The sequence below is a fragment of the Penicillium canariense genome (genome assembly GCF_028826845.1).
Source record: "Penicillium canariense strain IBT 26290 chromosome Unknown utg000003l_segment0_segment0, whole genome shotgun sequence".
NCBI classification, from domain to species: domain Eukaryota; kingdom Fungi; phylum Ascomycota; class Eurotiomycetes; order Eurotiales; family Aspergillaceae; genus Penicillium; species Penicillium canariense.
The window spans coordinates 1,448,289-1,468,235 of NW_026622730.1; the positions used below are offsets into that span (position 1 = coordinate 1,448,289).

Genomic DNA, 19,947 nt, shown 5'->3' on the forward strand with positions numbered 1-19,947 from the left:
GTCGGAGTGGAAGGGCCATATGTCCTGCCGAGGGTTCTCTAGCTTGATGAGGATAATATGCTTGATCTTTACATTTCCATTGTGGAGCGCTTCCTGAAGAGGCTCCAAAATGCTATTCTGGAGGCTGAGCGTGGGTGTGTAAGGGGCCTTTCATCGGAGTGCAGTGCTCGTACAGCTTCTCCCCGTCTGCATTTTCATTAACCCTATTTCGTTAACCCTATGTGCCTGAAAGGGCGACCAATCTGGAAAGCCCTTAGGCGAATGATGTCCGAGTTTACCAGAAGTTTTGATTCTAGATAGTCGTACTAAATACAGTATCTGCAATAGGGACAGACCCATCTGGAGGTAATTATCATCTACCATAAGCCAACTGGCACAGCACCTGAGAGCTAAGCAGTTCCTATTGCCTGTTGTCGACTCTCGTTATCAAAATGTTCAAGTCGAAGGCTCTCGGTGCAACGATATAGACTTCAGCACTTACAGGAGCTGCAGAGTAAGATCCCCTCTAATTTTTGCTTTCAGTTCAATCTCAACATCCAGATTCAAATCCAGCCTCAGTCGCAGTTGATCACCTCCTTTCTTTGATACGGCTTCGGTGGTTTCTACCACTTCGCCGGTATTCGCGTTAGCTGGATTGGAAATGGTGCGCCCTGACAGCGCATCTTCCTGATTCCGAGCGGTAACAGCCTGTTGAGTTGTAGCCTCCGGGCTGAGTATCTGTCGGACGCGGGTGGTTTGTAGCTGCGTTCCTGGACTTTCCGAGGATTGTTGTTCACGCTCCAGCACTTGATCTTGGCCTGGCTCCATGGATTGGCTCGACTTCCGGCGTACTCGTTGACGGTGGTGCTGGAGCATAGGCTGGGGGGACATCTGCGTTTCTCCAGGCGTTGAATTGTCGCTGGGGTTGTTCAGACTTGACTCCGAGGCGACGCCATTCGGAAAGCTGTCAGAGGGACCGGACGACCTTTCTGGAACTCCATTTTCTCTCTGCTCGCGTGCCTCGTTTGGTCTGTCCTCGGGGGTAGACTTCTTTGCGGGCTTTGGTGGTCTGAGTTTTGGCGGCCGTCGTTTTGGCGAGGGAGCGAGATCACTCGCGCTGGAGGTGAGTTGGTCCTTGCGAGGCTCCGTCGGCGGTTTCATTGAGGGCAGCGTTGGCGATGTGACCACGATCAATCAGAAGTGGGAAGTCAACAGCTTTCCCGCAAATGGGAACCAAGCATTATTTTAGCCCCAACTACCATTACACGCAATCTTTGTTTGGGCCAGTTCGCCTCGTGACGTCAGGTGAAGAGGTTCATCAAAAGGACAGAGCCGCATCGGGACAATCACTCGAGCCACAACGATATTCCGATCGAGTGTTCTGCCACTAACGGGATGATGCATGATGAGGTAGGCGAACACTCGATGCCATGATGGTCATCGTGGACATGAAACAAGATTGGAGAAAACAATGATGCCACCCTTTAGTGGGGATCCGGGGTACACGGCAGCCCGAGTACCAAACTTCCCAGGAGAAAGTGGGGACCACCAGACTGGCCGATGTGGCTGTTCATATATGATCCGGTCACGCTAGCCGATAACTCCTACGGAGGACATATGATAGCTGGAAGGTGAATCGATTTCTTTGCATTACTTCACAGCCTCCAGGAGGATCACCACAAATGGCACCGAATCAAAATGCAGGCAGGAACAACATCCCGGTGCCAGATTCGAAGCACTTGAGTGATGGAATGGAGCAGGAGCGCAGAATCTCTGCGGTTTCTGAGATCCAATCGCAAGAGGATGACGATTCTATTAGCTTGATCTCCGGTTACTATGAGACCAACTCGGATGTCGACAAGACAGACACAATCATCCAACGGAGTTCACCTACCAAAGTGACCACATTGAGACAAACCAGACCCGAGGCTCCTATCCAGGCAAGGTATGGCGAAGTGCAACGACGAGGACTCGACGCAATCCAACCAGTCCAGAGGACGGAAGCACCAGCAAAGAGTGCGGTTAGCCTAAGACTGGACCTGAATCTGGATGTGGAAGTCAATCTGAAGGCGAAAATTCGCGGTGATTTGACTCTGACCCTGTTGTGAGTCTTCTAGACGGCCTTCAATAACAGTTGAGCCGCGAGCTGACCCCTTACAGGGCGTAAATGGCGACGGGAGCAATGACATGAAACCCTCCGCCAATTCGACTGGTGGGTTCACCTTCCTGAGAGGAATCGATGCGATGCAGCCCTGCACCTTTGCAACGCTGGCACAGCGGCCACAGTCAAGCCACCCATGCGGGACACGTTATCTACTTTATTTCAGACAGACAAATGTACACCAGTGATCAGTGATCAGAATACATCTTAAGCTGCGACACAGGAAGGCCGTGTGGCGAAGAGTATAGTGCCAAGCCCTTCCAGCCACTGTTTCGCCCTGCCGCTCCGTGGTTATTGTCCAGCAGCCGACGCTGGGAATGACGACAAGACACCGAGCGCTCTTATAGCCACACCCCAACAAATGTCCTGAACCAGTATTTGTTCCTCGCAATTGTTCGGGCACAGCCTGTGGGCCATCTCTAGCAAGTTTTCATTCGCTTCGACTGGACAGTGATTGGGCCGATTATCCTGTTATGATGCTTCGCTTATTGTAATCATATCCATCTGTGGAGACGTCTGTGGCTTGGTTTACAGGAGGACCACTGGTATAAAACCACCAGTGTTGGCAATCTATCTGTGGCGCATCATCAATCATAGCATCTGGATAAATTACTCTTTGATCAGACTTAAAACGCAGCACCCCAAACAGAATGGCATCTTCGGTGTCCAGATCCATGCCTGGGAAGAATGCGGCTGAAGGTCCCTTGAAGCAGGCGCAAGCTTCCCCCAAGCCCCTGGCTGCTCGCAAAAAGCCGGATTTGGAGTCGCCTAAATCTTCAAGCTCTACGGGAAATAAATCTGCCGCCTCGAAACCAAAGATAGGTACAAAGCCGTCAGATCTCTCGAGCAACAAGAGAATGTCAGCACATGCTTCGAAAGATGCGAGCAAACTCATTGCCGATGGTCCTCGCCCATCAGTGCCTACCGGCAAAAAGCCAGTGTCACAGGAGACGAAGATAGGTACGAAGCCGTCAGATCTCTCGAGCAACAAGAGAATGTCATCACATGCTTCGAAAGATGCGAGCAAACTCATTGCCGATGGTCCTCGTCCATCAGTGCCTACCGGCAAAAAGCCAGTGTCACAGGAGACGAAAACCGTCGAGGGAACAAGTGATGACGCGGATGATCCCAAAGATGAAGAGGACAGTGGCATGGTTGACCTCGTCGACAATGAAGAAGGCCCGATTGAGGCAGAAGACGAAGGTGCTGGACCTGAAGAGCAGAGAGGAGGCGCAGCAAAGAATGATGCGCAAGCCTCTGGGTCCGGGGGAAGATCGGTATTTCAACGAGGCAAAGATGCGGCCACAGGTCTTGCCAGTTTCGCCACGAGGGCCAACAAACTCCATTCTCAGATGCCTGATCCCGTTAAACAACAAGTAACCAGCCGCGTGCAGACGGGTGCTCGAAATATCATGGGCACAGTCGGGCTAGACTCCGCGGAAGCAGAACGCAAAGCGCAAGAGCTCAAAAAGAAAGATTTTGAACTTCCAACCGACCTCTCTGCCCTGTCCCAGCTTGAGGTTGGTGGGGATGGAAAGGTCGTCGATGATGACGGCAATGAAATTGCCCGGTTAGTGGAGGGAGAGCCCGAAGATCTTGCTGGTCGGGTAATTGGCGCGAACGGAGAGATCCTGGATGAAGACGGTGATATGATTGGGCGTGTGGAGCTTCTCAGTCAGGATGTGGCCAAGAAAGCGCAGGATGACCTAGGCTTAAAAAGACTCGCGCAACTGCCCGTCACAGAAGAAGGCTTGCTCAAAGATGAATCGGGCCAAGTGGTGGGGAAAGTCGTTGAAGGCGACCCTGAAGATTTGGCCGGGTTCACTCCAAATGAGGCTGGTGAGATACTCGACGAAGATGGTGACTTGGTTGGTCGTGTTGAGCTTGTTTCTCTCGACAACACCGAGGAACAACTTGATAAGGCTAAAAGCGGACTAGAGGTCCCATCGCCCGAGCTTTCTATTCTTAAAGGGATGTCGATCAACGAAGAGGGCGAGATCCGCGACAACGAGGGGGGCCTTCTTGGTCGAATAAAGGAGGGCCAAGCCGCCGATTTACTTGCTGGTAAAGTACCGAACGAGCAGGGCCAAATTTTGGCAGAGGACGGGGAAATCATAGGCCAGGTTGAGCTGGTAGGTGGGGAGGCGGCTGAAAAGGCAATGCAAAAGCAGCAAGAGGCACAAGACATGCTACCGTCTCTGTCCACCCTCCAAGGCCTCCAGTGTAACGAATCTGGAGAAATCGTCGATGAAAATGGGCGGGCCGTTGGTGAGCTGGTCGAGGGTGACCCCAGCAAGCTCTCCAAGGCCAATGCACAGCTTGACGATCAAGGCCAATTTTGGGACAGCAAAGGCAATATCATCGGTAAGGCTCAGACGCTTCCCGCGGAAGATCAAGACAAGGGACCATTTGCCGATGTCGAGGAGCCGTTTGTCACAGACGAAGGCGAAGTCCATGATGCAAATGGCAACAAGGTGGGGACCTTGATCGAAGGTGAAATACGCAAAGTTCGTGGACGAGCTGTCGATGAGGATGGCGATATTCTGGACAAACGAGGCAATCTGTTGGGGCGGGCAGAGCCCTGGAAAGAGCCTGAGCCGGGCCCTGACAGCGCCGATCTCTCTGTGTTGGAGGGTCTTCTTCCGAACAAGCTGGGCATTGTTATGGGGCCCGATGGAGTGCCCATCGCACGTCTTAGCGAGGGTGACCCAAAGACAGTGACCGGCAGAAAAATCGACGCTGAAGGTCAGATCTGGGGTGACGATGGCGAGGTTATTGGGCGGGTGACTCTGATCCCCGAAGACGAACGAGAATCCATCCCGCCCTTTGGCAACCTGGGAGATTTGGTGGTTCGGAAAACCGGGTTTGTTGAGGATGAAACCGGCGATGTTGTGGGCAAGATCGTCCAAGGTGACCCCCAGAAATTACAGGGTCTGGCTGTGGATGAAGATGGAGATATCATCGACAAGCGCGGCAATGTCAAAGGACACGCCGAGCCATATACTCCACCGCAAGAAGAGGAGCAAGAGGAGGAGGAAGAGGAGGAGGAGGACATATCCATCCTTGAAGGAAAGACGGTCAACAAGCTGGGAAACGTTGTGGATGACAACGGTTCTGTCTGGGGACGCATTACCTCGGGAAATCCCAAGAAGCTCGCGGGCAGACAGGTGGATGCAGAAGGTCAAATCTGGAATGACAGTGGGCAAGTGATCGGCACCGCCGAACTTGTGCCGGCTCGTGAACGTGAACAGGCCGAAGGCATCTTCTATGGCCTCGATGGCCTCTTAGTCGCCAAGGATGGGACCATCACTGACTCCCACGACCAAGTTGTCGGCAAGCTGGTGGAGGGAGACTTAGCTCGCCTGAAAGGTCGAGCCGTCGACGAAGACGGCGAAGTGATCGACAAAGTCGGAAATGTCATTGGTCGTGCAGAACGATGGACACCGGAGGAGAAACCGCGCGAGATCAACCCGATGAGCGGCCGAAAAGTGAATCGCGAAGGGGAAGTCCGCGATGAGGATGGCAATCTAATCGGTCGACTTACCGAGGGGAATTTGAAAGCACTGGTGGGTAAGTCGATTGACGACAATGGCAACATCGTGGACAACGACGGGAACAAGATTGGTGAATGCACCCTGCTGGAGCAGATGCCGGACGAAGCCGAACAAGAACCGGCACTGTCTGCCGAGGAACTTGAACAACAAGAGAAAGAGAACCGGGATCGAGACTTGGCGAAGAAGATGTCGGCGATTGTGCAGCAGACGCTGGAATCGGTGGGACCGCTATGCAAACAGATCACGGAGGTAAGGACGTCTCATTCCTACAGCGACACCCAAATACTAAAGGCTGGACTAGCACATTGAACGGGCCGATCGCACTCCTCGGGAAGAGCTTGACGAAGAACAGTTGGTGAAGACGGTGAAGCCTCTCATCGAAGACGCGGGAAACATGCTACAGGAATGCAAAGGGGCCCTTCGCGCCCTTGATCCCGACGGCCAAATTGCAGCTTCAGCCAAATTGCGAAGTGTGTCCCACGAGGCAACACCAGAAGAATACCAGCTGGCAGATCTCCTCAAGGAATTGTCCCAGACGATCTCAACCACCATTGAGAATGGTCGGAAGCGCATCGCAGATATGCCCCATGCAAAGAAAAAGATCAACCCCCTGTGGGCTCTCCTCTCCGAACCGCTCTTCCAAATCATTGCTGCGGTAGGTTTGCTCTTGAGTGGAGTGGTGGGCCTTCTTGGTAACCTTCTTGATGGACTCGGTCTCGGAGGTCTCGTTCGTGGACTGCTTGGGGGATTAGGAATCGATAATCTCCTCAGTGGTTTAGGTTTGGGCAACGTAAGCGAGAAACTAGGAATGTCTGGTTGAGGGCGTGCAAAAAGGGGGCGCGGAGGCGTCCGACGACTCGAGCATATGTTGCTAAGCTTTCTGTCGCGTTCGGCTATGTTCAGTTTGAATGAATTAACTCAGGTGCTACATGAATATGAATAATGTAATTCACAAGCCGAGCTGTGCACCCTAAAATATATGGAGTACATGCGATAAATCAAAGAACTGCATAGTTCATCTAAATTCACTATACTACACGATATATAAAGACTAGGCACTATCTATGAATAGGGGATCATTACTGAGGATAATCTAGTTATCCTTCTCAAGACTGAGCTATTATTCTGTTGGCATATCCCTATCTAAGATGGATAAAGTAATGCTTTTTTTGTAAAGGTTTCCGAGTCAATTAGTGAAACTCCCGTGAAGGAAACAATTCCATAGTTACGAGCATTCTGAAGCGTTATTATTCGTTTCACAATCTCATTATTATAACTGAGAAGAAGAGAGTGATGTGACACCAATTACTAGCGAAAGGTGTGAGCCGGAAGGAGACAAAGCCTGTCACGAGCTGGCCTTAATGGTTTGCTTCTGAGCAAGGAATACGAGATACTGAAGGTCGACGTCCTATTAGAATCGCTTCAAGATAATATCATAGCTCAATTGAATAGATAAAAGATTCTGTAGGGTGACGTAGTACTCATAATGGCCTAAGCTCCCTAGGTGATCATTTCGGGCGGAGATACGTAGCTATAAAGACTAACGCATGCAGGAGGACAGCACAAATTTGCAACCCGTTGTTTATCTGGAACCTTTGGGCTTATATATCATGGACAGGCAGAAGAAAAGATAAGGCACCGCAACAACCCAGCTACCTAGGCCAGCCCGAATCCCCGGAAGAAATATGGTCATTTTTTCATTTCTCCTGTCCACCGGCTGCTCGATGTCGTAGAGGAAGTCGATGCTTCCGGGAAACTAGTCGGTTCCAGTTTGAAGCCTCGCCCATACCGTTGTTTATATTCAGCCGTCATTCCACTCTCCACTGCATCTCGCTGATCCGGTATGCTGCCATCCGTCGAAGAAGGCTCGGCCTTTTTCAGATAGTTCATGTTGATAGTTGCAATATCTCTCGATAGCTGCTGGACGGATGCATCGCTCACATAGCCTCCCACTTGTCTCGTTCTCCAGCCATAGGCTCGGTTTTTTCCATGTAGGATCTTACCATTGGTGGATACCATGAATTGCAAGGCATCGCCGGTTCCATAATTTTCAATCACACTAACATTCTCTTTCAGATTATCATCCGCCTTGGAGCAGATATCCAAGCACTGTCGGGCGGTATTCCATTCATCCTGTAGCCTTGCCAAATCCTGTGCATCCTTTTCAGATGTGATTGTTGTCTTGGTTTCCAAGAGTATTCGATTCATGACATCTTGCATATGTTTCTCTAGCTTGGCAGCCGTCAGAGACAAGCTATTTTTGCATTCTTGCAAGCCGTCATTGGTGACCCTTTCAGGCGAGACATGTGCACTATCTGAGCCATGTGGGGCACCACTTCGGTCCGATGTCAATTGGATTTGGTCAATATGATCGGATAGCTGGGCACAAATCTGGAGGCATTTTTCTGTACTCAAACGCTCCTCTTTCATCGATTGCAGTTCCGCAGCGTCTGGTCCGGATTGAGCCACGCTTTTGTTAACAATGCACTCCAATTTGTCATCTATACTTTCCAGACGAGCTTCAAGGTCATCCTTGGCGTCTTGGATAAGGTGCTTGTAATCTTCTAGGGCTTCGGTATTGGCAGATGTTTGACGTCTGATCGGCGTAAGCCACACGCACTCGAGCAAAAGGAAGACGGGACTGATATCCATATCGAAGTCCAGTGAAGACATGATCACTTACATATTTGCATCAGTGAGCGCGATATTGATGGTTGCCTTGTACCCCGCCAGCAGTCTTCGGAAGCCATCTATGTCGTCACCCATGTACTTTAGTCTGGCCCACTCCCGGAAATTCGTCCGATTACTGCCTGGCTGCGACGAGCATTTGAGAATCTCCTGCCGAAACTCGTTGCAGGCACCGCCACAGCGTAGAAGAGGAAGCTCCAGCGCCGAAAAGTCTATGTCACTAGTGGCCTTGACAAACTCGCCGAGTGGCCCAAGCACAGCACTCAGGGCTTCAAGTTCTTCAAGAAGATCACGCACGCGCTTCGGATGGTGGCGAAAACTATTAACCGTTTCGTGGAGCGAGATGCTGCACTCGAAGGCGAAAGTTGCCAGGGCTAGCAATCCGGCTGCTAAACCTATTGGTTCGGCCATGACTTCAATAACTTGTATATGGGTGAAAACTCGACGGGTGAATAGCCCACTCCGAGAATGTCATGGGTCTTTATAACCGAACCAAAGTCACTTCTCAGCCGCACACGAAGACAATAGGAATCGCCGATAAGGGTCAGGCCAAGAGATGCGCTGGTTCGCTTGCCGCTATCCCGGCGATCGATCAAGGTGCAAGATTGGTGGGGGCCGGCGGCTAGCTGTTAATTACATAGTTTTGCTCATACGAAATTACTAAGCCTCACTTATTCCCCCTAAAATTCCAGACCACCTCCTTGCGAGAGTGGCTATCATTGGGCCCCTTGTACGCGCCCATGCTGGGACCCAGTTTCAGAGGGGCATCAAAGCTGTTCGCGCGCGCGTCCGAGGCGCTTTCCTATGGTAGAATTCATATCTTGCATATTGGTTGCGCGGCAATCTCCGAAAAGACCTTCGCCGCGTACAATATTAGGTCTCTACTTTGTTGATCTTCTCCCTTCTCTGCCTGATTGCATGCGAGATATGCGGTGGGGGGTGCTGCAAGCCAGTCACGTTCCGACAAAATTAGTGTAATTGTAAGACAATACGCGCCCGCCTTGACGAGGCTAGAAAAACAAGGTGGGGGCGATCGCAAATTGTTCCCCGAGCTGAGCACATAAAGCATCCCCGCACATAGTCTTCTGTTTCTCTTCTCACCCTTTCTGTTGATTCAAATAACATTAATCACTTCTGCTCTCGATATCGAACAATACAAAGCTCCTTCTCTTTCCTAATGGCCGAGGTTATTGGCATTAGCTCGGGCGTTGCTGCCTTGTTGTCCTTGGCCCTCGAATCAAGTAGCATCTTGTTCCGCACTCTTAAGAGCCTCAATAACCGGGAAAAGACCATTCGGGACCTTCGAGAAGCGCTCCAGGATCTCGAGGATGTGCTGAAAATACTCCAAGATTCGATCAGCACCTCGCCCTTTTTGAATAGCGGGGTCATTGAACGACCTCTTGATCGATGCTGCAAAGCATGCAACGATTTTAATGCGCTGATCATGAAGTGTTCTGAACACTCCACAGACAATCGCTTCAGTATCCGTGATTGGGCCAAATTGCGCTACATGGGTGAAGACGTCGCTGGCTTTCAAAGCATGCTTTCTGGCTATAAATCCACAATTACCATCGCCCTCGCGTATTCTAATGTGTACGTTCATAGGATTGCCCTGAGAGAACTTTCTGACTTCTCCTAGTAACCTTACCGTCACGACAAAGAGTGTCATACACGAGTACAAGGAACTCATTGAAGATACGAAATGCGACCTTCAGCTTCATTTGCAGTCGATTGAAGACAGATTGAAATCATTGTCCTCCACCAGACAAGCCGAAATGGGATTCGATTTTATCGACGTCAAGCAAATGAACGAAGAATTAGAATGCACACAGCACGGCCTGGATATTTGCACGAAGTTTTCTTCATACATAGAGGAGACAAGGACCACCTCTTTGCAAAAAATGACTCAGGCTCCAGGAATATCCAACAGAGGGCTATTATCTCCGGAAAACAACATGCCTTGGTTGATACTTGCTGAAGCCTTGAGTTCTGCTGAAAGGGAAATCGTCAGTTCAAGACTGCGACTGCTTCAATATCGTCACGCGCGCGGAAGTCAGCCTTGGTTCTTACAACACCAAGGGTTGCTACCTGAGAGCGAACACAAAAACGAGCGAAGTGACATCAAGGAAGAGGCAGAGAACATTAAAGAGTCGTTGAAATTCTTCGATCAGGTATCCCAAGAAACCGGTGAGGGTCGAACAAACTATTTTGAGGATGTGTCGACGGGTGATAAAAGCAAGCAAATCATTGTGACGACTTTCAAAGATTTGATCTCTGCGCGACGGATTACCTCGGGATCTGGCTCATTGCAAGTCCTAGGACATTATACCGAAGACTCCCTGAACAACGTGCTGCGAAACCAGGATGACTTCAATCCGGAGTGACCCCGGTCTTAGGGACTGTCAGTTTCTATGCAACGTACGCGTGAAGGACATTGGGCATTGGCCATTTCGGACTGGTTTCCTATCTAATCTTAACTTTCTGTTTGGGGGCGGCCTTCTACCGCCACACCTTAGTTGAAGAAGTAGATAGAGCTATATTAGTGGCGAGGCGTTTGGAGATATCAAGTCACGATAGTGTACCTTCCTCGATATCATAGAACGCAATTACCGGGTGAATCACTACAATCCGACGTCGATGTTATTCTTCCATCATCTTACTAGATATAGTAAGGACAGTATCAACTAATATGATATATTATAGTATTATATATCCGGTACGCTATAGAGCGCCTAACACTTCTTATCGATCATTTCCCTAGAAAGTTATCGTTCGCTATCGATCACTAGCCACGAATTCTTGTATTGTTCTAGATTCTCACAGACTAAGCGCGTGCGCTACCTCCCCCTTTAATCCCGTAACTTACGGAGGGCTCTAGTATGCATTTCGAACATTTCCAGAGTTTTCTTCAGACTCTCGAGCGCTCTAGCGGATATTACCAATAAATCAATGAACAACGGGCTACTCTCACTCTTTGTCCGGCCTACTTCACTGGTGATCTTAGAAGCTCTCTCGATTGTCTCTCTTATCTATTCTTGTTAATCTACCGCTCTTTTTAAAGTTTATTCCAGAGGAGGAACAGTAGTAACCGAAGGTAGATCATTTAGCTTATATAGTCTCCGAGGGTCGATAGAGTGGCTTAAAAAGAACGCGAAGCGTATAAGTAAGACCTCAAATAATGCCTTAAGCATTAATGTAGATTCCGACGCTATAGAATCGAACGAAGATATTAATCCTAGGATGCTGTGATATCATGTTCTGGAACTCGTTCGAAATATCCGCTATACCTGTACTTACAAAGCTTAGCTATAAGATTCAAACGTGGAGACAAGGGAACTACTGGCTACCATTATACGCTTTAGCTACTCTATATAGTTACCTGTATGGCTTTTTTGGTGGTTTAAATATAAAGGATTACCCCGTTCAACCTACATTGGATATGCCAAGAGAAACAGTCTCATGTCAAGAAGGGCCATTAGTTATATTATCTTTAGTAATCACACCCTATTGAAAGATGGTAGCTTCTGTTCTTCTACCTGAATCTATCAAAATTTAGTCTGTATGGATACGGTATATTAAAGTGGATCAATCCCAGTCCCCAGCCCGGCGTTTCTGCAATGTAATTAGCCAGAACAGCTCGTTGGTCTACGAGGCGATTTGCATAAGATGTGGAAGAATATGAGAATGAGAATCGCCATGGATTTCAGATACTGTCCACTTTATCTTTCACCGATCGAAATGACGCTAAAGGCGGTGGTCCGAACCCAGGGCGGGGATCGTTCGCAGTATAGATCCCGGTGGACGGAACGGAGCCAGATGTTGCTTACTCCCTTTCTACTATGGGGGATGCTTCTTTTTTATCGCTTATTGCTCCTTCGAAGAGCCCCCTGGATAATATCTTATGATTGATGTAGCAGAAGCAACAATGCAATGTATTTTTGCAGCCCCGGAATCGGAGTATGCACAAAAGATGCAAGTAGATTGTGCAAATATCTTTTCGCTGGGCGACAGATAACAAGGATCATGTCGAGAGCCAGCGGAGCAACACAAGGGAAATCGTCTATTATCTAGTTTCGTTAAAATGCAAAGAGCCCATCAGAATGACAGAACCACAACCCTCTATGCGCTGCCGTTGGACGCAGCCACAGTCTTCTCCAGCGCCTGGAGAACATCCTCCGTCAGATCCTCAGCATCCTCCACGCCACAGCTCATGCGCACAAGGTCATCAAACACACCAGCAGCCTCACGCTGATCCTTGGGGATACCGGCATGGGTCATGCTGGAGGGGACTTCGCAGAGCGACTCGACGCCACCTAGACTCTCCGCGAGGGTGAAGACCTTCGTGTACTTGCAGAAATCGTGGGCAGCCGCCTGGCCACCCTTGATGCGGAAGCTCAGCATGCCACCGCCCATGCCATTGCGGTGCTGCTTGATGGCAATCTTGCGGTGCGGGTGCGAGTCGATACCGGGGTAGTTAACGGAGATGACGTGCGGGGAGGCCTCGAGAGCGAGCGCGACGGCGGTAGCGTTGGTGGTGGCCTCGCGAGCGCGCAGGTGCAGGGTCTTGAGACCGCGGTGAGCGAGCCAGCAGTCGAAGGGGGAGGGAATGGCGCCGATGGCGTTCTGGAGGAAGGAGAGGCGCTCCTTCAGGGACTCGGAGTTGAAGGCGGCGACGCCCATGCAGACGTCGGAGTGGCCGTTGATGTACTTGGTGACGGAGTGCACGACGATGTCCGCGCCGTGGTCCAGCGGGTTCTGCACATAGGGGCTCATGAAGGTGTTGTCGACGACGACCAGAATGCCGTGGCGGTGGGCAATGTCGACGACGGCGCGAATGTCGACCAGGCCGAGGGTCGGGTTGGACGGGGTCTCGATCCAAATGAGCTTGGTCTCGGGGCGGATCAGCTCCTCGATGTGCACCTCAATCGTAGGCGTGAAGGTCACATGCACGCCGTGCGCGGCGGCAACCTTGGTGAAGTAGCGGTGGGTGCCACCGTACACGTCGGAGACCGAGACGACGTGCGACCCGGCCGCAAGGGACTGGAGGATGTTCGCGGTGGCGGCGGAGCCAGAGGCGAAGGCGAGGGCATACTTGGCGTGCTCGAGGGCAGCGACGGCTTGCTCAAAGTTATCCCTGTGAAAAGGTCTGGTCAGAACGCGGACTGGTGGTGTTGGCGAGCCAGGGAGGTTTTGGGGGGGGGGGTGTCCCCGAGAGAGGGGGGTCGCACTTACCGGTTGGGGTTTGCGCTGCGAGTGTACTCGTACAGGCCGACGGGGTTGCCGACACTGGTTTGGGCAAAGGTGGTGGAAAGGGAGATCTAGACAGCGTCAATTGACCATTATTTTGTGCTTCTCAGAGTCGCAATCGTACCGGAGCAATGACGGCACCGGTGCTGGGGTCGTGAGGGGAACCAGCATGGACCGCAAGGGTGCCAAACCGGCGCCCAGTCGTGTGGCCGTTCTCAGTAGAGCCCATTGTGCAGGAGATGTTCGGATGCAAGAGTACAAAGAGCAGAAACGACGTAGATAAAGGAAATGAAGCTTGATGAGGTGATTGCTCCCCACTAAGATGAGATCACCGCCTTTGGAAGATGGACGTATGCGGCGTTGATTAGCAAGCAGAACCAGCGAGAATGACTGAATGGCAGGGGTAACGAGGTGGAAGAATCGCTTTGTGATCCCTTGCAGCGAAAATTCTAATTTTTTTCGTATCGCCCAAAAAAACCCGCCCCGTGAACTATGGATCGGAACCTGGATTTCTTTTACGTTGCCTGCAGCTGTTCTGGAGCTTTGGGCGATCGATCGTCAAGACGTGACTGGCCCACAGGCCCTGACAGCTCCACTATGGGGACTTGTCCCGGACGGAGCCGCGCCCATGTATTCGGAGAAAACTCTGAAGACGCCGCCTAATCGGAGTGATCGGAGTAATGTCCAGTTGGATTATCAAGCACGCCGGGTATCACGATAGTCGGAACCGGACACCGTCGGACGTGATTGAGAGGGAGAGATTGTAGATCCTAGATTGCTCAGCCTGCAGATGCAGACAATGACGGAGTGCCTTCGAGACGGGCTAAGAATCGGTCTCTCCGGGGTCAGGTACAATGCGTCTCGTCGTCTGCTGTTACGTAGTTCTACCCATTACAAGAATGGCACATTACTCTATAAAATGATGTATTCCATAAATCTGTGCGCCCCGGTCTCCTGTGTACCTGGTCTGCCTGGGTATCTGATCTGACGAAGAAAAACATAAACTACCCCCACCCTTGCAAAGCGCCCTCCAATGATCTAGCGTGATGCACAGAAACCGAACAATTCCGCGGCGAAGAACCCCCTCACCACCAAGTAATGGGTCCGAGACCATGGATTTGCATAGAGCCCTGCGGCAGAGTAAAGTCAGTTGCGGGTTCATCGTGCGGGCAGGAAGAACGTACAAAGATCGAGTATGCAGGCTTTCGTTCTACGACAGTCTCCTCCCCAAGATCCGGCGCATTGGGGATCTGGTCATGCCACTCTTCTGTCTCCACGCGGAAGCGGACAATCTCACCCACGTCGAGATAGAACATGGTGCCGTCATTATCCCAGGTCCAGACCTGGTCCGCATAATCGCTGCACCCACCGAGTCAGTCCATGCCCAGGTTGAGCGTATATCAGACAGGAAGCAGAACTCACAATTTGGCACCGTCCATCAGCATGGGCGGCGGAATGAGGATATCGTTGAAAAACTCGACACTGACTGGGAGCAAGTCAGTATAATGGACATGACGGAAGATTTTCTCAAGATACATACTCTTGATGCCATTCTCAGTGCCACTAGAGATTTTTCCAAGCATAATCTCGCCCTTGAAGGGCCGGAAGACGATCATGCGGAATTTCACTGGTATAGAATTAGCCACGACCGGAGAGCGGAGGGTACGGTAATCGGTGCGGCTTACCATTGACGTTGACAAGACCTGTCCCATGGCCAATCAGGCCATCCGAGGATTCCAGGAGGTCATAGAAGCTGATGCAAAGGCCGATCTTTTGGATCACCTACAACAGGGTGAGCGGATGTGGAATCACCAAAGGCGCATGGGCCAATACATGGGCGAAAGACCTACCTTGTTGGCATACTTCTCATTAATATTATCTTCAATGGCCACCGCACTGAACTTGGAAAAGTCCTCGGGCGAGATCTGAATCAGATCGGAGATGGTAGTCTGCGCCCCAGTTAGCAAAAGAAAAAGACGTCCCGCCTGTTTGTCACAACCAACATACCAAGATGAACATGATAGCCGACGGTGGTTTGTATGTATGTCAAAATTACACAATCCCAGACATGAAGCCTTTTTTTGGTCCCTGCTCAGGGCCAGGCAACAATGGCGATCTCTCGGTGAATCCAAAAGCCTGCACCCATTCTCCAACGGCGTGCGGATCCTGCATGCACGTGACCTGCGGAGCTGTCAGAAGTTGAGCTCCGCCGAAAATTCGCGCCGCAGCTTTGCTCCGCGATGGTGTAAGCTTGTCCCTGCCGCTGGGACCTCGGAGAGGGACAGCAATCATGAGTTCACAGGGTTTTTCATTTCCTCCCCCTCCACCTCCCCCGCCGCCTTCCACGGCCCAGCAACCGCCCGCCTACCCCTCGGCGCACCCCGGCCAACACTGGAATGCACGCGGGTCTGGCGGACGAGGTCGTGGCCGAGGGCACGGGAATCGAGGTCGAGGAGGACACTACTCCTCAGACGGCGGAAGACCGCCATATTCAAATCCCCCGGGCTACAACTACGCTCCCGGAAACTATGGGTATCCAGCCCAACCGCAACCCGTGTCGACGCCGTCGTACATGCCTCCTACTCCCCCGCCATATCCTCATTCGCAGTCGAATTTCCACCACCCTCAAAATCCGCCTACCTATCAACCGCCTCAGACATACTCGCAGCCCGCCGGCTCGGCTGCCTACCAACCGCTCCCGGGATATAATAACGGGCCGGCCGCCAACCTGGCGCACGCGGCGCCCTACCCTACACAAGCTACGCCAACATACCCTCCTAATGTGCCACCTCCACAACATGCACCACCATCAAATAATCCGATGATTATGGGCTCGCACTGGGGTGCTCCCCCGGCCCATGGACGAGGCACCTGGCCCTCCCATCCTCCTGGCAACCTCGCATCCAAACCGCGACACAACACGAAGCGCGACCATACGTCTGCTTTCAGCCGGCCGCAGTCAACGGTGCCCCGATCTCCCGCACCGCCCCCAGTGCCCAGCTTCGGCAACCCACTACCGTCGAAGCCCCCGCCCGCCGTGGATGCAACGCGAAAGCCCAAGAAACGCAAGAGGAAGCACAACCAACTCGGACTGACCCCGAAAACCGAGGACCACGAGTCGAGCGAGGAAGAGGAGGAGGTGGATGAGGAATCCAAGCTCGCGCAAGCCGGCTCCGACGCTACGGCGCCGCTCCAGTTCTCCTATAGAGGGCAGACCGCGACCCTGCAGTCGCAGTCGGACGTAGCGGCGTGGATAGCGGAGCGCAAGAAGAAGTTCCCGACGCAGGCGCGGATCGATGAGAAGAAGAAGGCGGCTGAGGAGGCCAAGGCCGCCCGTGACGCCGCCCGAATAGAGAAACAGAAGGAACGAGAGAAGGAACGGGAGAAGGAAAAGCAAACGCAAACGCAAACGCAACACGAGTCGCCCCAGAAGCCCGGTCATGAGGGTGCAGCAGACCCGGCGCTCGACGCCGCACTGAAGGCACAGCGCAAGGCTGAGAAGATCCGACGCAATCTCAACCGCGAGCAGAAGCGGTTCGCCAAAGCGGAGGCCGAGGCCGAAGCTGCCCGCCTCAAGGTAGAGGCGCTGCAGAAGCAAGTTCAGGGCCTGACGGATAAGGACCCAGCTCCTGTGCCGAATGGACCACCTATTACTGAGCCATTACTAGCCGTGCCATCTGAGTCTATGGGAGGAGAGAACGCAGCGACCCTTAACAACACGGAAGTGCCCAGAGCACCTGAAACATTCTCGGGCGAGACTACTACCTCGTTGCCTGTTTCAGTGGAAGCTATCAACGCTGCAGCTCTGGATCATTGGTCCGATGGCTTGGACATCAGCGACTGGACCTCATCCAGCGGCTCGGGTTCGGGTTCGGGTTCAGACTCAGAGCCTATCTCAGATAGCGAAGACGACGATGGTGCTCCCGAGGAACTGAGCTCGAGACGGCAGGGCCCCGAACGGGTGCTGCCACCGCCACGCGAAGGCAAGAAGCCCGCCTGCCGGCACTTTGCGCGCACAGGGAAATGCAACCGGGGCGAGAAATGCAAGTTCTCGCACGAGGGGCCGGGGCGAGGACCGAAGGTCAAGCCGGCAGAGAAGAAGGGGCGCAAGGGACTGCTTCAAGCTGTAAGTGCTCTTTCCCCCATGATTCTGTTGAATCTCTACATCCACATCCACATCCGTAACCAAGCATTGGAGGACCCAAATCAGGAGCTACGCTCGGTGCTAATTTGAATCATAAACTACACAGCTGCTGGACCGGCAAAAGGATGATGAGGACCGCCGAGCGATGGAAGTGATTTGCTGGCTAGGGCAGAATGGCCATTTGGCGGCGCTGGCGACGAATGACGCTGCCAGCGCCAGTGCCAGTACTAGTGTTAGTACTGGGTCGAGTTTGCGTGCGAACGGCGCCCCGCAGCCGGATACCCCTGCTTAGTGGCTGTAAGCCAGCGAATACACACGAACGCCTATTTGTTTTTTTGCTTCTGAGTGGTGTCACCGTAGGGGATGTAGTACGGAGGCCTGTGCATGCAATCTGCATTTAGTCACCACGGTGGACTAGTTAAGTGACGCGCACGCCTCAGTCACCAAACCATTCGAAGGATAGTCTCAATGTGGAGCCTATCTTTTGAACGGGGTTATCTCGGAGTAGAATTCCGCTTTGATGTACATATCTGGTTTACGGTTGTTCTAACCGTTTACAGCTTAGCCAAAAGATTTATGCTAAAAATCTGATGGAAAAGAAACTTCGAAGCATGAACATTACAATTGAAGCGTGTTAGAAGGTATTTGCCATATCAATTTAGGTATCAAGTTTCAAGAGTGAAATGGCGATCGCGCCAGACTATTGTGGTACCAGTGTACCACAGTTTGATTCTAACATATCTTCGATTCATGTGCTCAACGCGTTCTATGCTGCGCCAAGCCTGAACCTACCGCCCAAGCAGGTGTCGATCACTTGCCAGATCTATAAGCGCTATGTCATTTCCCTAACAACAGCCATCAATTTGGGCAAAGGGGTTAGCAGCCAGAGAATATAAAGGCATGCGAAGGCCAGGTAGATACTAGATCAAGAGAACCATCTATGATTATCCAGGGTCCATCAGCTAACATCCGGCTGTCTAGCTATCCTTCATCTAACTGGGATCGGATCTATGTTGCTCTATCCGCGCGTTAAGGAAGCTCGATGCAGACGATAAAGTCACGTGAGATCGGTCTCCTGAGGGCACTGGGGCCAAGTCCGCCGCAGGAAGGAGCGTCTCAGAAGCGATAGCCGTTGGCGGTGGACCTGGGTTCATGAGGGACCGCGTACGTATAATGAAGGGTCTCGGGAGCTAAGCGGGAACGCGCTGCACAGTGCACAGGTCAAGCGGTTCCTGCAGCCTCGTCGATAGTTCGTCAGAGGAAAAAGACCTGCCCGGCCAATTTCCAATCGAGCACCCTGACTCGCGTGGCGCACAAACAAAGCAAACACGGTCCCCATGGGTTCCGATCAACAAAACCCGAACGAAGCAGGACGGAAGCGTGGGAGATAACGTGATAAACAGGAACAAACACCGAAGTAAGCTCGGGTCCCGCTCATCCTCTTCGCGCCCGTCTAGTCAGGTATGACCTCAACCAGCCCTCCTCACTTCGCTACAAACCTGTCTGCCTACCGCCCAAAGACGAAGGGAAAAAAGATGAAGATCAAAACTTGACCCATCCGAACGGTAATTTCCTCACAGCCCCCAGCCAAATATAGATATCAAAGGCCGAAAAAATCCACAGCGTCAGGCCCAAGGAGGACAAGCCCAATCGCTGCGCCTCCCCACACGATTATCACCGAAGTTACGGCCTTCGGGGCGAGGAAACTCTGCTAAACGAAGAGCCTGCCGACCGTCAGGGCGGCCGGACTGGTGGGAGGAGCCTGTGGAGAAAAGTCATTTAAGGTCCTCCCGAAGCGAGCACGCTGACTGGCGGAGGTGGCCCCTCGTGGATCGACGCCACGAGAAGGTCCAATTTCCTAGGCTCTTCCGACGGGGGCCCAGCCCAATTTCAAGCCAGTGATGGCGCCCCGATAGTATTTCTGGCCAATGGCATGGCGGAGAGAATGAGGACAAATATGCGCTATTTGCTGGACGCCTGTTTAGTGCAGCCGGTGCCTTCCTAGTCCAGCGTGGTGACCATGGCACATGGCCGTGGAGCTGGGCCCTTTCAGTTGGCCCTCCGAACGTCGTGGACGAGTCAATCTACTCCGTCGCTAGTTTATAGGGTCCCCAATCCCGGGGGTCACGCCCTGGCTCCCTCGCTCTGCTCGGCTTTTCTATCCGCTCCTTAGC

General features: G+C 52.2%; 8 protein-coding genes across 8 annotated transcripts; 4 read left to right on the top strand and 4 right to left on the bottom strand.

Annotated features, from left to right (window-relative positions):
• Positions 1–477: 477 nt before the first annotated feature.
• N7482_005355 (uncharacterized protein) lies at positions 478–1,140 on the bottom strand (the record flags this gene model as incomplete). Its single annotated transcript, XM_056687480.1, has 1 exon — positions 478–1,140. One exon carries the CDS (start codon positions 1,138–1,140, stop codon positions 478–480), a length of 663 nt encoding a protein of 220 aa, XP_056543035.1.
• A 521-nt stretch (positions 1,141–1,661) lies between these two features.
• Positions 1,662–2,087, top strand: N7482_005356 (uncharacterized protein; the record flags this gene model as incomplete). Its single annotated transcript, XM_056687481.1, has 1 exon — positions 1,662–2,087. One exon carries the CDS (start codon positions 1,662–1,664, stop codon positions 2,085–2,087), a length of 426 nt encoding a protein of 141 aa, XP_056543036.1.
• Positions 2,088–2,790: 703 nt separating this feature from the next.
• N7482_005357 (DUF3659 domain-containing protein) lies at positions 2,791–6,514 on the top strand (the record flags this gene model as incomplete). The annotated part of the gene is made up of 2 exons (XM_056687482.1): positions 2,791–5,943; positions 5,996–6,514. 2 exons carry the CDS (start codon positions 2,791–2,793, stop codon positions 6,512–6,514), a joined length of 3,672 nt encoding a protein of 1,223 aa, XP_056543037.1.
• Positions 6,515–7,383: 869 nt separating this feature from the next.
• N7482_005358 (uncharacterized protein) lies at positions 7,384–8,793 on the bottom strand (the record flags this gene model as incomplete). Its single annotated transcript, XM_056687483.1, has 2 exons — positions 7,384–8,290; positions 8,378–8,793. 2 exons carry the CDS (start codon positions 8,791–8,793, stop codon positions 7,384–7,386), a joined length of 1,323 nt encoding a protein of 440 aa, XP_056543038.1.
• Positions 8,794–9,559: 766 nt separating this feature from the next.
• Positions 9,560–10,766, top strand: N7482_005359 (uncharacterized protein; the record flags this gene model as incomplete). The annotated part of the gene is made up of 2 exons (XM_056687484.1): positions 9,560–9,975; positions 10,022–10,766. 2 exons carry the CDS (start codon positions 9,560–9,562, stop codon positions 10,764–10,766), a joined length of 1,161 nt encoding a protein of 386 aa, XP_056543039.1.
• A 1,735-nt stretch (positions 10,767–12,501) lies between these two features.
• N7482_005360 (cystathionine gamma-lyase CYS3) lies at positions 12,502–13,858 on the bottom strand (the record flags this gene model as incomplete). Its single annotated transcript, XM_056687485.1, has 3 exons — positions 12,502–13,516; positions 13,615–13,700; positions 13,754–13,858. The coding sequence occupies 3 exons, from the start codon at positions 13,856–13,858 to the stop codon at positions 12,502–12,504; spliced, it is 1,206 nt and encodes a 401-aa protein (XP_056543040.1).
• An 856-nt stretch (positions 13,859–14,714) lies between these two features.
• Positions 14,715–15,648, bottom strand: N7482_005361 (DNA-directed RNA polymerase III subunit RPC25; the record flags this gene model as incomplete). The annotated part of the gene is made up of 7 exons (XM_056687486.1): positions 14,715–14,759; positions 14,814–14,988; positions 15,052–15,115; positions 15,170–15,256; positions 15,315–15,411; positions 15,480–15,578; positions 15,637–15,648. The coding sequence occupies 7 exons, from the start codon at positions 15,646–15,648 to the stop codon at positions 14,715–14,717; spliced, it is 579 nt and encodes a 192-aa protein (XP_056543041.1).
• Positions 15,649–15,919: 271 nt separating this feature from the next.
• Positions 15,920–18,065, top strand: N7482_005362 (CCCH zinc finger protein; the record flags this gene model as incomplete). Its single annotated transcript, XM_056687487.1, has 2 exons — positions 15,920–17,755; positions 17,880–18,065. 2 exons carry the CDS (start codon positions 15,920–15,922, stop codon positions 18,063–18,065), a joined length of 2,022 nt encoding a protein of 673 aa, XP_056543042.1.
• Positions 18,066–19,947: the final 1,882 nt, after the last annotated feature.